Consider the following 15,570-nt stretch of genomic DNA (forward strand, 5'->3'; position numbering starts at 1 on the left):
CCCTCAACGAGGGAAAACAATGGCTCCAGCACAGCAGCCAACTGGAAACACAGGCCATTTCCAGCTATCAGGCAGGAAACGCTCCTGCAACCTCGGGGGTGAGCCCTTGGAAAGGAACATGAACTCGGACTACATGTTGGCACTGTGGGTGTTTTCTCTCATCCTCGCAGCCCTCAGGGGTGGCCTTACCCTCAACTTACAGTTAAGAGAATTAAAGCCTTGGTCCCAAGTGGGGCATACTGAACTACACTAGAACTTGTCACCGACCACCCAATGGAGCGGCCAAAATGAAACGTGGAGTCCATTGGATAAAAAAGTTCCAGGTATAACAGCTTGGAAAGCTATGAAAACTAATGCAGTTTTCCTAGGAGTATGATATACTTGTTAAATTTTAAATACCAGCCAGTCAACTGACAGCTGACTCTCCACCCACCAAACTAGTGCAACACTCTCCCCCCGAGGATGCAAAGCTGCTCGAGTCCCTTGTTATCCAAACTGTGGGCTATAAATAAGCAGCATGGGCAGCACTTAGGCTGTTGGATACACAGAATCTCATCAGGAACCGGAAGCTGCATGTAACACACCCAGCGACGTTCTGAGGAAAACCCGAAATGTAGCAGAAATGCTCGCTGTCCAGGGCTCTTCATTCCTAGTCTGTCACCTGACTCAGACAGACCCAGCTCCTTCCCACCTCCCTCCACAGCCCCGCAACCACGACCGCCACAGCATGACTCGCCACAAGCGGTCTCAGAGCCTGTTCCCTCCTAGTTTAAGATCTTCCAGAAACCGTGTCTTGTCTTCTCTGTATCCTCAGTCTGGCAAATTATTACCTGGCACACGGCAGGCCTGTGATGAATAGTTGTTAAACTTCCCTAATTTTAATGGAAAACAGATACAGGAAAAGTTGGGTTGGTCAACTAAGGTCAGACGGCAGTCAGGCTGGGCCGCGCCCAAACTTCTGCCAAGGAGGCCCAACTGTGACTTAGTGACTGATGGGTAGCCCTTTTCCTCCAAAACCTACTCCCCACTCTGCGTGTCTCAATTCTTATTTCCTGGTCTGAGAACAAAACAAACTTGACCCATGTTATACTTGAAAATACACAATAGAAATTTAATCGTGTATGTAATATGAATTTCACACAAGCCAAAGCTGACAGCTGCTGAGGGCCTGACCAGTTCACAGTGGACCAGCTACAGTGATGTCCTGCTGCAGCCCATGACACGGCTCTAGCATCATGGCATTTTTTACCCTTGTTGTACACTTAGAGGGGGAAAAAGAGAAAAGGCTTGCTTTATTATTAACTCCAAGATTTTCTTCAGTTGCAAAGACTTCTAAAAGTAAAATCTGCTATCACACTAAGATCTCAGTGACAGAGCTCCAGATGGGGCCGAGTGCCCACCGAGGCATCTGCCCGGCCTAGGCCGCCCAGAGCACTCATGCTTTCTCCAGACAGCACCCCCCCGCCCCCGAGCCAGCTGGGGTGGGTCCCGCTCCTCCTGACTTGCATCAACACCAAGGAAACTTCAAACATACCTAGCCTTTGCCTTTCTAAGGAGAAAATAAAAAATAGGCTTTTAAAAAAACAGTGATCATACAGTAAGCACTCCTTTTTCAGAGAGGAAGTACCTCACATTATGACAAAGAATCGTAACAAACTCCTAAGAAGTAGGAAATTTTTCGTGACAACAAAGAATGCTGAAATAAAACTCTGTTTGGTTGGAAGTTTTGAATAAGTTCCATGTTTTATAGTTTACAATTTATATTTTTTATTAGAGTCCACATTCTGCTAAATAAAAGCAGTAACAAGATATTTCACAAACTATTATACAATTTAAATCTTAGGAATTTCATTAAAAAATTAGGTGCATATTCATACTGAGCAACCTAAAAACGCTGTTTCATCTCTGGTCTAAAGTACTTTTTATAAGAGATTTAGTCCCATCACTAATAATCCCACCACTACTTGTTCTTTTTTACATGTTTTACAATAAACAGTTTGTGCTTTTAATAAAAAAGATCCAGACTAATTCAGCATGTAAAAAATAACTTTACAAAAACCCAAGACAACCTTTCAAATCCACTTTTATTTCCTGTGATCCTCTTCACACAAAGAACTCCACACACATTTCTTGCAGCTGTTCATGTTGGTCAGGTACCATTTTACCCTTAAAAATTTGCTGGCATCAAAATATGACAATTAACCAGTGTTAAATCTACAAAATATTTACATGGCACAGCACATTAAGCTTTAGACAGTTGGCAATTAAACCACATAAAAAAATAGGACAAGACCCACGTGTTCAGAATCAGGTGTTCACAGGCCCCATCTGGCGACTGTACAATGGTTCCCAAAGGCAGCAGAGGCAACAGGCAGTTACTTCAGAGGACACTGAACACTAAGATGGGGAAGCACATTACAATGCTACCGCAGTGTCATGTACCACCCCAACTCTCTCTCAGGTGGTCCCATAATTCTAGAATGTCAGGTCCGGCTGATACAAAATGAAGACAGACAACACAACATTTACTCTGTGGACATATTCTAACTCCTACTATGCACGCATTGTGATTTTGAACACAACTCGTCCTAAAAACTTGTCACGATCATCATGGTTTTTCAGGTTGGGTGATCCAACAATCTTGCACTCGACTGTTACTTCTTTTGGGGTTTTGCTAGCATCGAGGCTGAGTTGGACAGCAACTAATGGCTGTAGATAGCTCACCTGGCAAATAAAGGAAAACACATTAATTCAAATTCAAAGTAACCTCATCTACACTTCACCAAGAGTTGGTTTATTCTGTAAAATTGTAAAACAAGATTTTAATCTATTAATTAGATCTATTATTTTCCATTCTCTACCTTGAAACTGGATATTCATTTATTTTCACTTAGTTTTTTGGATAAAAGTGTTTATGGCTATGAATTTTCCTCTGAGTACTGCTTTAAATGTATCCCATAGACTGATTATGTTGTTTCATTATCAGTATTTTTTAGATATTCTACTATCTTGGTTTTATTTTTAATTATTTATTTATTTTTAAAATATATCTTTATTGATTTCAGAGAGAGGAAAGGAGAGGGGAAGAGAGACAGAAACATCAATGATGAAAGAGTCATTGATTGGCTGCCTCCTGCACGCCTCCGACTGGGGATCGAGCCTGCAACCTGGGAATGTGCCCTGACCAGGAATCGAACCCCGATCGCCTGGATCCTAGGTCGACGCTCAACCGCTGAGCCATGCCCGGCCAGGCTACTATCTTGGTTTTAATTTCCTCTTTCATTCAAGAGTTGTTTAATAAAAGTTTCGACTCTCTCCTTCTTTTGAGAAGGGCCCTTTTAATAATTTCTAGTTTTATGGCATTGTGATTAGAAAGTATTGTCTAATGTATTTCTACTTTATGAAACTTCAGGATGTATTTTTTCATGATAATTAAATTTAAATGACTGTTCCAGGTGTGCTTGAGGATATCTATTATATTATTTATATATTACTATGTTTGATAAATATGCATAAGATCCACCTGATTATGTTACTTAGGTCTATGTCCCTACTTATGATTGCTGTATAATATGGCACAAATATACTCAGTTGCTGTACTATCATTGTGGTTTCTAAATACAACTCTTTACTAAAAGAACTAGGGGCTGATTCTAGGGCTGGGACAGGGAAAGTACAAGATGAACCTGGAATAGCTTGTGGTGCCAGAAAATAAGCAAGTGCTCAATCATGGGGGCATGTCAAAAGGATAGAGAAGCCAGCCTGAATGTTTCCCACCAGCCAAATCTGGGACAATTTTAGCACCAAAATAAATGATTACAACAGATTATAACCCCCAGAATAAAATAAGAATCCACAAAAAAATAATGATACACATAACTAATAAATGATAGAGAAGAAAAAGTTCCTTAGTGTAGAATGCCAACTAGTAAAGGGACAAAGGAGAGATGGAATAAGGAAAACATTTGGGAACAGTTCTATTAACTGATTCATGCAAGAATCAACAAATGCTAAGACCATAGGAGAAATAGAATTTTATAGACACTGAACGTATTCTCCCTAGATGATATTTATTGATTACAAAGGAAAAAAAGGTAACTTTACAGTGGAGAAACCTGGCTGACACTGCTTTAACCAAGAGTTCAAGGTCACTATCACCATTAATGGGACTAATCAACACCATGTCTCTCCTGATAGGCTAGTGACTGAAGATGTTAACAGTGTGATATCCTGGGGCTGGGAAAAAAGCAGCACCAGGTTTATAAGTTAGTCCCAGATGGTTCAGGTAAAAAAAAAATTATATACAAATGGAAACTGATAAGACAAATGAGGTAAAATATTAACATTTGGGAAACCTGGGTAAAAGGTCTATGGCAATTCTTTCTACTATCCTAACCACTTTATGTTTGAAATCATTTTAAAGTATACATACAGTATGATGCTAATTTTATAAAATGGTTTACATAAAGAAATATGAAAGAAATTAGGTTACAGTATAATTATTTCTGGGTAATGAGCTTTATTTTGACTACTTCTCTATATTCTCTAAATAAACACATCCTAAATAATGAGAGATAATGGTATTTTCTGCTTGGATTTTGTGTTTTGAATTATAGACGTGGAATCTTCATTTGCCATCACCATTTGTATTTAAAAACCAGAACAGATGATGCACAAGTTACACAGGTCATGTCTACCTGTCCCAGACAACTGACATTTTAATACAGATGTGCCCATTTCCCAAGGGTCACAACCACTTAAGAACTTCTAAATACTTACATGCAGTTTTTTCCCATAATATGGAAAATATTTTAAGTCCATATGTCCATCTGGAGGGTAAGTTAATATAGCTGTCATGTTTCCACCCTAAAATTGAAAACAAATAAACCCTTTTTAGGTCAAAAAAGCAAATTTTAAAAATGTATTTATATTACAACAGTATCAATCATGAACAGTATGGGGAAATTACATGCTGCTCCAACTGCATTAATTACAAGTGTATTTTTGAGAAGAGACTTGCTCATCTTGATTTAAACCCCTGAAAAAGACTATCCTGACTCTGCTTACATTTCCTGTTACCCCGTATGCTTTTCCACAAGAATACCTCCTAACTTACAGCCAGACCTACTCATGCACTGTCTGTAAAATCTTACTTGTCTTCTGACCACCAACTGTTAGTTCTCTGGCCACTTGGCAGCAGGGCAGCAGAACATACCAGTAGGTTTGGGACCAATGCATTCCTGAAATTAATACAATACTGTGCTTCCAGGCTGGAAAGCAATGGCTGCCACAACCTAGAATGTATTGCTCAGGCTGGCGGGCAGCCAGCCCCAAAGTTTCAGGTGATTAATAACCATGATAACTATAACCACAGGGGGAAACTATGATGACACTGACAAAAACTATTAGGAAAAATTTAAGGTACTCCAAGCAAAAAACCACTTAACCAATTTAAATATCATGTTTCCCTTAAATAAATTTATGAGCACATGTAAATCAATTAAAAGTATTGAGTCTACTGGAATTATATTCCACGTATTTAAAAAACAGATAAACATGAGGAACATACAAATCTAATCACCATCTATAAGCCTACTCATTCATGCTATTTATTAGTTAATTCTAGTGTTCTTAATAAGCAACTTATAAAATTCTCGTGTAACACATTCCAAACAGGTCTAATTTTAATGACTGTAATTTTAACACATACTAGATAATAGACAACAATTATTAAAATCAGAGGCACATTTACTAAGTACTAATTAAAATAAAACATTACTAAATGCTTGAATTCTAGATTTGAATATACTAATTTCTATTTTTGGAAGCACATGAAACACTACAGCTTATTTCATTAACTGTCATGTAGCACATGTGCATGAGGTGACCCAGGGAAGACAGCACGCTGCAGTGACGACACTCCACAAAGAGGGCGAAGTTCCAAGGAGTCAGATCATGTGTGTGGGAAGAAGAGGCGAGAACAGGCTAAAGCAGCTGCAGAGGCCATTTTTCAATCACTATTCCAACACCACCCTAACATTTCTAGTACTTAATTTTTTTTTTAAGTCTAAAATAGCATTTTCCATCAGAGAAAAAATAATCACTTGGATATGAGTGTTTTCCTGCACTGCTTTTGTATAACCCATTTTTCCTTAATATATGAGCGTAATTCACAAAAACACAGAGATGGCACCCAAAATGTAAAAGATTTCCTTTGGGTTATAATTTATTGAGCACTTCAGTGTGTATTTCCAGCCAGATACCACTTAACTGATATTTAAGTCATTCGTTTAGGCCCAACAGCCCTTACGAGGGCAGAATCAATTCTGGAGAGGGGAAATGAGGCTCAGAGTGAAGGTCACAGGCTCAACACTGCCCGGGTGTGACAGACCCTTAACTGCTCTCTTGGTTTGTACCTAAACCATACTGTTGGCAGGCTTCTACTTAAACTTGTATTTTATACCTTCTGTGAAAATAAATATTTAGAGATTATAAAGTATTGAAATAGATATCTGAACAATGATGAGCTACTTTAGGGTAAAAGCCTACATGTCAAAGTTTTCTACGTATAAAATGGTACCATATTGTAAATTATAAGCAACTAAGTACAAGAGTTTATTAACAGTCACTAAGTTCTACTGAAAACAAAATAAAGTTTTAAGATTACTCATCAGCCATAAACTACTTAAAGAATACACACCAAATATGATTATCTCTGGGTAGCATTTACTAATTTTTTTTCTTTCATGTTTTTCTAAATTGTCTCAAATGAACACAATTCATTTTTGTAAGAAAATAAAATATTGAAATGAATGGCATAAACATGTTAAAGGCCACCTGTAAGAGCATGTTCTGCCACCAGTGTCTGTGTTTCCATGTGCTCTACAGAGACACACTAAATGTACGGGCTCTACTGGATTACTTCTTTGTGACTAGCCTAGGAGTAAAACGCAGCTTTACAAGCATTTCCCTCCCAATTCCACCAAGTGCCTTTCCCCCCCTAAAAACAAAAATATTCCCCAATAAACAAAACAAAAACCCCATCTGTTTTGATTAGTTTATGTGCTTTACACAGAAAAAAACAATCTGAAATCTGAGTAATAAGACCAGGATTTTTCATTAACATTTGCCCCAACTATTCCAGAAGCAAAGGATACATAATAGATAAACAAGGAGAAAAATCCATTTAAAACCCTAAGGGATGAGTTACGTGGAGGTTTTTCATATTGGCCAAAGGTTTATAAAACTAAAACCTTAGGAAAGGGCTGTTTAAATTTTTTTAAAATCCTCTCTCAAGGATTTTTCCCCATTAATTTTCAGAAAGTAGAAGGGAGAGAGGGGAAGAGGGGGAGAAAGAGAAAGAGGGAGAGAGAAGCATTGATGCGAGGGAGACACATCGATTGGTTGCACCTCCCGCACGCCTCCCCTCCGCCCCCCCCCCCCCCCGGTGCCGGGGATCAAGCCTGAGGTACATGCCCTTGGCCAGAATTGAACCCAGGACCCTTCAGTCCACAGGCCAACACTCCAACCACTGAGCCAAACTGACCAGGGAAGAAAGGGCTGTTTAAAGCATTGGCCCTTCTGGCCTAAATGCATGTGTTTTCTCTTTCTGGTGGTGCTGGCTCCATAGACCCACCATCCCAAGCTTATCTATGTAGTCTGCTCACATGCAAAAGCAACAGCTCCTGCACACAGGTACAGTGTCAGGAAACAAGCATGGGCTGCCTGGCGGAAGCCTCCCTACACCTCAGCCTACTGGCAAGACTTACTAGCAAGGAGGTTCATAAAGAGTTACACACACAGCTTCTAAATGTAGCTTATAGTCACAGTGTTTTCTTTTTGTCTTAAGAGATGACAGTATCTGCTCGATAAATTTTTAGAAGGACTTGTTTATCAAGAAAGGCTTGGCTTCGATGCAGCACCTGGTTTTAAGTGAGACTCTGGCTTCTTATCCAGTTTCCTGTTGAGCTGAACACGGCACAAAGATGAAGTGAATCACCTACGGTCACATATGTATACCTCAACCGAGATGAGAAACCACAAACTTCCCGACCTTCCTTTTATTGTACTCGTAAAAGTGAGTACTCAAAAGGAACGAGTAAGGATACTAAGTGTGGGCTCCAGACCAGCAGCATCACCATCACTTGGAAACTTTAGGTAAAAATGCAAATTTGGAGCCTCACCCCAGACCAGCAGAGTCAGAAACCTTGGGAATGGGTATCAGCAAGCTCTCCAAGTGGTTCTGATGCATGATCAAATTCGAGACCCACTGAACAAGAAGTTTCTGCCCAAACACAAAACCCATTCATTTTTTTTCCCACTGAAAATTCAGAAGTGATTTCATTGTAACATTTCAAGTGAAATATTTCTGACACCCAATTGGAGTTAGAATGTTAACATTTTGCACAATGATGACATTAAATTTAGAACTTAAAGAAAAGTTTCTCCTCAGAACTCTTACCCATATTTATATATTTGTCTTAGTTGCACTTGCAGCATGGAGAGAAAACAAAAGAAATTATGAAATGAACTGTATAGCACTCTTGAGAAAAAATAAAGTCAGGACAGGAGAGAAAAACAGTGTCTCTACCACGTTTCATTAAATCTCAGATATCACTGATATACACCAATTTGTGTACTATTAAGAAAAAAACATGATAAGGTACCGTTAACTGTAAAGCCAACCCCAATTTCAGTGTTAAGCTAGGGGGGAAAAAGTGAATCTTAGAATCAATGAAATATGGCATATGGAGCTGTAAAGGCAATGTGTGTGAAACCAAATGCACATGGAAACAAGTTTTTTTTAATTATCATGAGCAAACAGAGAAAGGCTACCCACAAAGATTGGTAAAATTTTATTCTTCTAAGAATGGCACTATTGAGAACTTTTAAAATGTGACAGGGAAGGGGGAAAAATGACTAAAACTCATTAGACTTTTAAAGTATCCCAATTATACTAGAGCTTTAACAACAGTTGGGTTATTTCTGAATACTAACCTTAGAACTACCAGAGCATGATATCTTCGGTTCACCTTGAGGCTTTAATCCAATTATCTAAGGTAAAGAAATATTGATTAATGGAAACATCACAAATGGCCACCAACAGAACCTTTGCTTCTGGGGACCAGGTGTGCAAGGGTTGAGATGAATGGTAACTCTTGAGCACTGAAACCCTGTTACCTGTGCCTTTAGGCTAATTTTATTTTAGAGGATTAGAATGGACTTTTCAGTATAGTAATCTTACCAATTAGCTATCTTATTACTGTACTAGGGCAACTCAGGAAATAAATCAGTTAAATAGGCCAAAACACAGTACTGCACTTGCTACCCTTAAAGTAAGAAACAACCAACCAGATACCTTTAAATTTCATTATGTACATGAACAAATAATTAATGCAAATAATCAGAATTGCAGTCATAATATAATTAACTATCCTTCAAGAAAATATGTCAGGTCACGACCCTCATGTTTCCATAATGCTTCCAGAGAGCCTGACCATATTCCACATCTACCTGCTCCCCAAAATCCATTCACTGGGGAGATTCACAGCACCATTCAGTTCTATAGAATGAGGCTACTTTCATGTTTGCAGTTGACATAACTAAGTCTTATATAAATGATAACAGATATTTATCCATCTATTTTATGAGATTTTTGGCATTTTCAATTTATATGCATTTTATATACGAATGCCTGTAAAATGTAAATACTCCTCACAAAAGACAAATATTTAGCAACCTAAATAATAATATAAATAGCAATAACTGTCCTTGCCCATGTAATGACTCTGGAACACTATACTAGGATTAAGTTTCCTGCTACACTAGGTACGCACATCTCATTACCGACCCATGTGCTGTCTTCCGGTCATGCTCTGCAAAGCCATGCCCCTACCAGCAAGTATAATCTCAGACCCTCATCATTCAAAGGGGACATACTGAGAGAGAAAATAAACTCAGAAGATTGGTCCTATGGGAGAAGGAACTGAAATTTCTCTTGGCTTTATACTGGGAATAGATTTTCTAGCAATCTAATTGTCCTGAAGATACTCCTAGGAGGTTGGAGTTATAAAAGGCATCCCCGTTAAAGGGGAAAATTTAATCTTATAAGCTAGGTCTTTTAGCTTCACATTACTTTATGCTTATTTTGTTAACCTTAATTCTTAACAAAGTCTTGCTGAAATATCCCTCAATCATTTATTGGCACCTACTACGTGCCAGGCAGTGTTTCAGAATGATCTCTAGAGTGCTGTGGGATAAACAGGAAACTGTCATTGTCCACTGGGGGAGGGGAAAGGAGAGGCTGGAGGGGTGTCAGCATGGGCATTTTAGAATCTAGCTGGCTCTCCCTACAGGGAAACTCCTTATTTAGCAGTGTCAACTTTACAAGACTCAGGCTGTACTGTTATTAGGGATGGTAACAATTTGCTTATCAGATGATGACTTTAGTGATATGTGAACTCATGATCTTGAGAAGCCTATGCCTTGTAGGCCTCAATAGGGTAACTGTATCAGAACACGACTCCACAGTACAACAGTCAGAGAGCAGCATTGAGAGGGGTTAGGGATCACTTCATTACAGAAGGGAGGCGGCTTCCTTTGCACCATGATGGCAAGTTATTATTGCTGACACAGGGAGAGAACATCAGGTTCTTAATTTGTCGATGGCTATACAATTCAGGCACCTCTTCTGCACAACACAGCAAAACAAAACGCTGCTAACTGGTTACAACTGAGCTCATTATAATGCAACTTCATTTGTATTTCCACTATTTAATTGTACATACATATACTCTAAAAATGTGCTTTCCTACTAAATATAAGCCAAAAATTCATATATTCCCCCATGGGATTTTAAATTACTTTACAACACAGAATTCAAAGATGAGCACTGAATATGAAACCATGCTTTGGGCATGACACCCAAAACACCTGCCCGTGAAGCAGTCATCTATCTTCAAGGGGAAAAGCAGAAGTTGTTTTACTCCCTCAACCAGGATTAATTTGTGAACCAATCTTGTTTGTTTCCTGTATTAGTATTTCCAAAGGTCAATCAATATCACTGTTAGCCTTTTACACAAGCTACTCCAAATGAGATAACATTTAAAAAATACTTGTCAGCTTCTTAATAGAGGGTATTAGGAAAAAGCAGAAACAGCAGCAAAATTTGTACATACTCTGTTCATTTTTACAAGAATACAAGGGTTCCCACTGGAGTAGCCGAAGTTAGGGTCCTTCACCCCACTGCATTCCTCAAGTAAGTCAAGAGGAAACTGACATGCTTGATAAACCGGACCCTCCTGATGAAAGAGCTGTCCATCCGGGCAGAGTCGGAGATTCTTCTGTTCTTCCGAAGCATATGCTAAAAAGGAAATGTGTGCATAGGCCAGCTGAAGGTCTTAAACACAACGAGGAATACGTCCTGCTTTGGACAACATTCTTCGAAGACAAAAACAGCAATGCTAATTACTAGATAATTTTAGGGAAAGAATGTTAAGTCTGGTCCTCTAACTGTTACCAACTATCTAGTGCTCTAAAGTTCACTGCATTTCAACAATGACACAACCTGGATTACATATCAATCTTTTGTTACCCTTAGGTGGTCCCAGCCAGGGCTACAGGGTTATCTGAGAGCCTCCTATGCTGGCCCGAGATACAATGGTGAGGACATAAAAAGGCACTGCCGCTGCCCTCATGGAGCTTACAGTGCAGTGGCAAAGATAGATGTTAAGTATAAAATCATAATCGAAGGGTCTGAAGACAGACAGTGCCATGCAGTCTACATGAGGGGGGCCTGCAACAGAGCCGAGGGAACTAGATGGACTCCAAAGTGGTAAAGGAGTAAAATGGTTCCAACTTGGAGATGGGGAAGGAGGGAGAAATATAAACGGTTTGTCAAATGCTTGCTCTGCACTGGCACGGCGTTAGGCAAAAATGGCACAATAGTAAGCAAGCCTGACGCGGTCCCTGCTCTCAGCGAGTTTAGTGTGCTGGAAGATACTCGCTACTGTACTAAGCAGTTTATATACAATGCGATAGTCTCAAAGAGAACCACTGATGCGTGGGTATAACTGAGCTGGAGGACCGAAGTCTTCATCCTGAAAGACCCCATGAATTTCCAGCACAGTGGCACGAGGCCTTTCCAACCCACCCTTCAAAACTGCAACCCCCCTTCTCTGCCTATCTCCCCCGCTTCATTGCCGTTTTCCTCTACAATACTTACTATCTTCTAGCCCACCGTGGGGTAGTAAGTGCCACAAAGAAATTTTTCTTTTGTTTATTGATGGAACTTTTTAGAAGCATGCTTGACACCGAGAAGGCACTCAAAAGGAATATGTGTTGAATGAATAGGACTGCAGCTAGAAAGGAGTAGGGCGGGGAACTACTGTTTTCATTATAGTTCTTTCTTTACTATTTGATTTTTAAACCATGGTTATATCTCACAAAAAGTAAGTGTATAATTGCCCTGGCCAGTGTTGATCAATGGTTAGGGCATCAGTCTGCGTACTAAAGGGTCATGGGTTTGATTCCCAGTCAAGGGCACGTACCTGGGTAGCAGATTAGATCCCTAGCCCCTCTAGAGGTGTGTGCGGAGGTGAGGCAACCAATCGATGTCTCTCTCTCACATGATGTTTCTCCTCCCGCCCCAAAATCAATGAAAAAATATTCTCTCGTGAGGATTAACAACAAAAAGGAAGTGTATATTTAACTATGAAGGGAAAGAGACCTAGGAAGATGGCTAACAGAATATATGAGATCAAAAGAAGATTTTGATTTAAAATAGGAGAGAGCTGAGGATTTTTGCATGCTGACAGGAAAGATCCAATAAAGAGAGGTTAAATATACATAAGGAGGGATTGTAAATAGTATAATGTTTCTGAGACAGTGAGGGATGGGACTCAAAGCCTGACTGGTGGTGGGGGTGACCTTAGATGATAGGAAGGCAGCTCAGCTCGCCTCACCAGAGCAGGAGGAACAACACAGGCAAAATGGCTGTAACTGTCACTTGTTTTATTAGTAATGGGGAAACTGGGGGAATTCCCACTTGAGTTTCAATTTTCTCTATAGGTTATAGCCATGTGCTACTTAATGATGGGCGTCTGTTCTGAAAAATGTATCCTTAGGTGAGTTCATCATTGTGCAGACATAACAGAGTGCGCTTACACAAACCTGGGGGGACAGCTGCTACTCTGTAGGGAGAGTGCGCTTACACAAACCTGGGGGGACAGCTGCTACTCTGTAGGGAGAGTGCGCTTACACAAACCTGGGGGGACAGCTGCTACTAGAGTGCGCTTACACAAACCTGGGGGGTACAGTTCGCTACTCTGTAGGGGAGGAAAAAGTAATTTCCCTGTGCTTGTGGGTTCTTGGATGAGACATCCCTATAATAAAAGACAGACTAACAGGAGAAAAACAAACAAAAGTCTAGTAACATGTATACCTCCTGCATACATGGAAAGACCCAGGAAAACTGAGTAACTTGTCAAAAATGACCCAATGCTACTACCCTAAATACCATCTTCAGCTGAAGACAAAAGAAGATGTTGGGCCCTGGCTGGCATGGCTCAGTTGGTTAAGAGGAGTCCCATGCACCAAAAGGTCACCAGTTCCATCCCCAGTAGGGGGTGTACAGGAGGCAGCTGATTGATGTTACACTCTTACATTGATGTTTCTCTCCCTCTCCCAAAAATCAGTAATTAAAAAAAAAAAATGTTGGGCTGGGGGTGTCAGTTATGGGAGGTTACCTGGAAAAGCACAGTAAACAAGAGTAAGGTTGTTGTGCAGGTTTGCATGTCTGTTTTCTGCACTGATAAGAGCATCCAGAGATAAGGTCAAGCCCCTTACAAATGGAGACTGTCCATACAAATGTAAAGGTCTTTACCAAGGGCAACTTCTAGTTGGTTTTCAGAGCTGCTCCCATGGCTGCTGTTTCTCAAAATTAACTGGCCTAAAGTAATCTTTTACTAGAGGCATTTGGGGGTGACAAATTCTGTTCCCCTATAGCTCCTAGGCTACAAACTTGTACAATGCAGTGCTGTACTGAATACTATTGGCAATTGTAACACAGCGGTATTTGTGTAATGTGTTTTGCTACAGCTTACTGTGTCACTGCACTAGGCAACAGGAACTTTGCAGCTCCATTACAACCTTATGGGACCACCGTGGCAAATGCAGTCACTGCAGTCATTGACCAAGCCATCATTATGTGGCACATGACTGTGTATGAAGAAAGTGAGTTCTAAGGGAAAAGGTAGGGAAGTAGAGGTTGTAAATAATTATCCAGAGAAATTCTATAGCCCTGCCAGGTAGTAGAGCAGGTCCAGGGAGGTGACCAAGTATTCCAGAGCTATTAGTCCTTTTGAAACCTTTCTTCAGCAGCACCTGGCTGCTGAAGGGGCAGGCTCTAAGGAAGAGCTTCATCCAGGAATTTTATGGCTTCATCCATTTGTAATTTATGACTAACAGACTGAGAGGCAAGGGATTTTAGAGTACTGGCAAGAATAAAAAAGGAAATAAAAACTCATGGAATTAAGCTTGATAAGAAGGAAAATTGGGGGTAAGGGACTGGGAAAAGGGCCGGTGCTTTCGAAGTCCCAATGAGGCAGAAGAACAGTGAGGAAAAGTTAAGCAAACTGAAAGGACAGGCCATGGTGTGGTAGGAACGCCTCAATCAGTGATCTTGGCAATGGAGTCCTACATGTTCTAAGGAATGGCTGTAGGTATGTGGCTGAGGAAGAGGTGAGGCAACCAAGAACCAAGAGGCCAGGGCATTTAATGATTATTCATACGAATGTTAATACCATGGAGTTAGGACAAGCAAGATGTGAGAAAACATTGGGCTGGGGTGGGAAAGCTTTACAACTAGTAACTCCAAAAAAACTCAAAACTGATACCTAGACTTCTTTTCTGAAATGATAAACAATATTCCTAGTCCCCCACACAAGCACAACACTGGATGCAACAGATCCAAGTACTTAGAGGCATCATTTTATATAATATACACTCAAATACTTTCCACTTTAAAGCAGATATAAGTGTTATGTCTCAATGAACTTACTCATGCACTTCTTATAGGATTAAAAAAAAAAAAAAAAAAAGTAACTGCTTAGAGCCGTCTTTCCATAGGTTAGAATATTAGAATATCATGACTAATCATAAAATCTACTTGCAAGTCCTCTAAGAATGATGTTCCCAATGTAATCATAATTTGGTACTAGTTTCCGTAATAACTAAAAACTTTTACCTTACTCTAAGAAAACACACTTACGCTTCAGAAAGTTCTTAAGGTCTTCAATGTACCCTTTATAGGACTCTGGTTCAGACATACTGAATGAATACTCTAACGCCGACACTGGTTTAGGAAAAACCATAAGTCCTATAAAGATATAAAAGAGAAAGGGGGAAATTAACTGTAGTAAATTCCTTCTCTCTTTCCTCTTACCCCTAAGACAGACCTCAGTAAGTTACATGGGTATTTGTGTTCACAGGTAGGTTGAAATTAAGAATTTCCCACTTCTGACTATGAAGGTTGACATCTACAATGAAGAGAATTCCAAATCCTCAAAATCA

The 15,570-nt window shown here is 39.9% G+C and overlaps 1 protein-coding gene across 1 annotated transcript in view; it reads right to left on the reverse strand.

Annotated features, from left to right (window-relative positions):
* Positions 1–1,082: 1,082 nt before the first annotated feature.
* Positions 1,083–15,570, reverse strand: part of ATP1B3 (ATPase Na+/K+ transporting subunit beta 3) — a 34,718-nt gene continuing 20,230 nt past the window's right edge. Inside the window, exons 3-7 of the mRNA XM_081160554.1 lie at positions 15,269–15,376; positions 11,178–11,362; positions 8,998–9,054; positions 4,780–4,866; positions 1,083–2,724 (exon numbers count right to left, since the gene is read on the reverse strand). Coding sequence (XP_081016680.1) covers positions 2,554–2,724; positions 4,780–4,866; positions 8,998–9,054; positions 11,178–11,362; positions 15,269–15,376 — 608 coding nt within the window. The 3' untranslated portion in view covers positions 1,083–2,553. The remainder of the gene's footprint in view (positions 2,725–4,779; positions 4,867–8,997; positions 9,055–11,177; positions 11,363–15,268; positions 15,377–15,570) is intronic.

Source organism: Miniopterus schreibersii, assembly GCF_964146895.1.
Source record: "Miniopterus schreibersii genome assembly, chromosome: 15".
In the NCBI taxonomy this organism is placed as follows: Eukaryota; Metazoa; Chordata; class Mammalia; order Chiroptera; family Miniopteridae; genus Miniopterus; species Miniopterus schreibersii.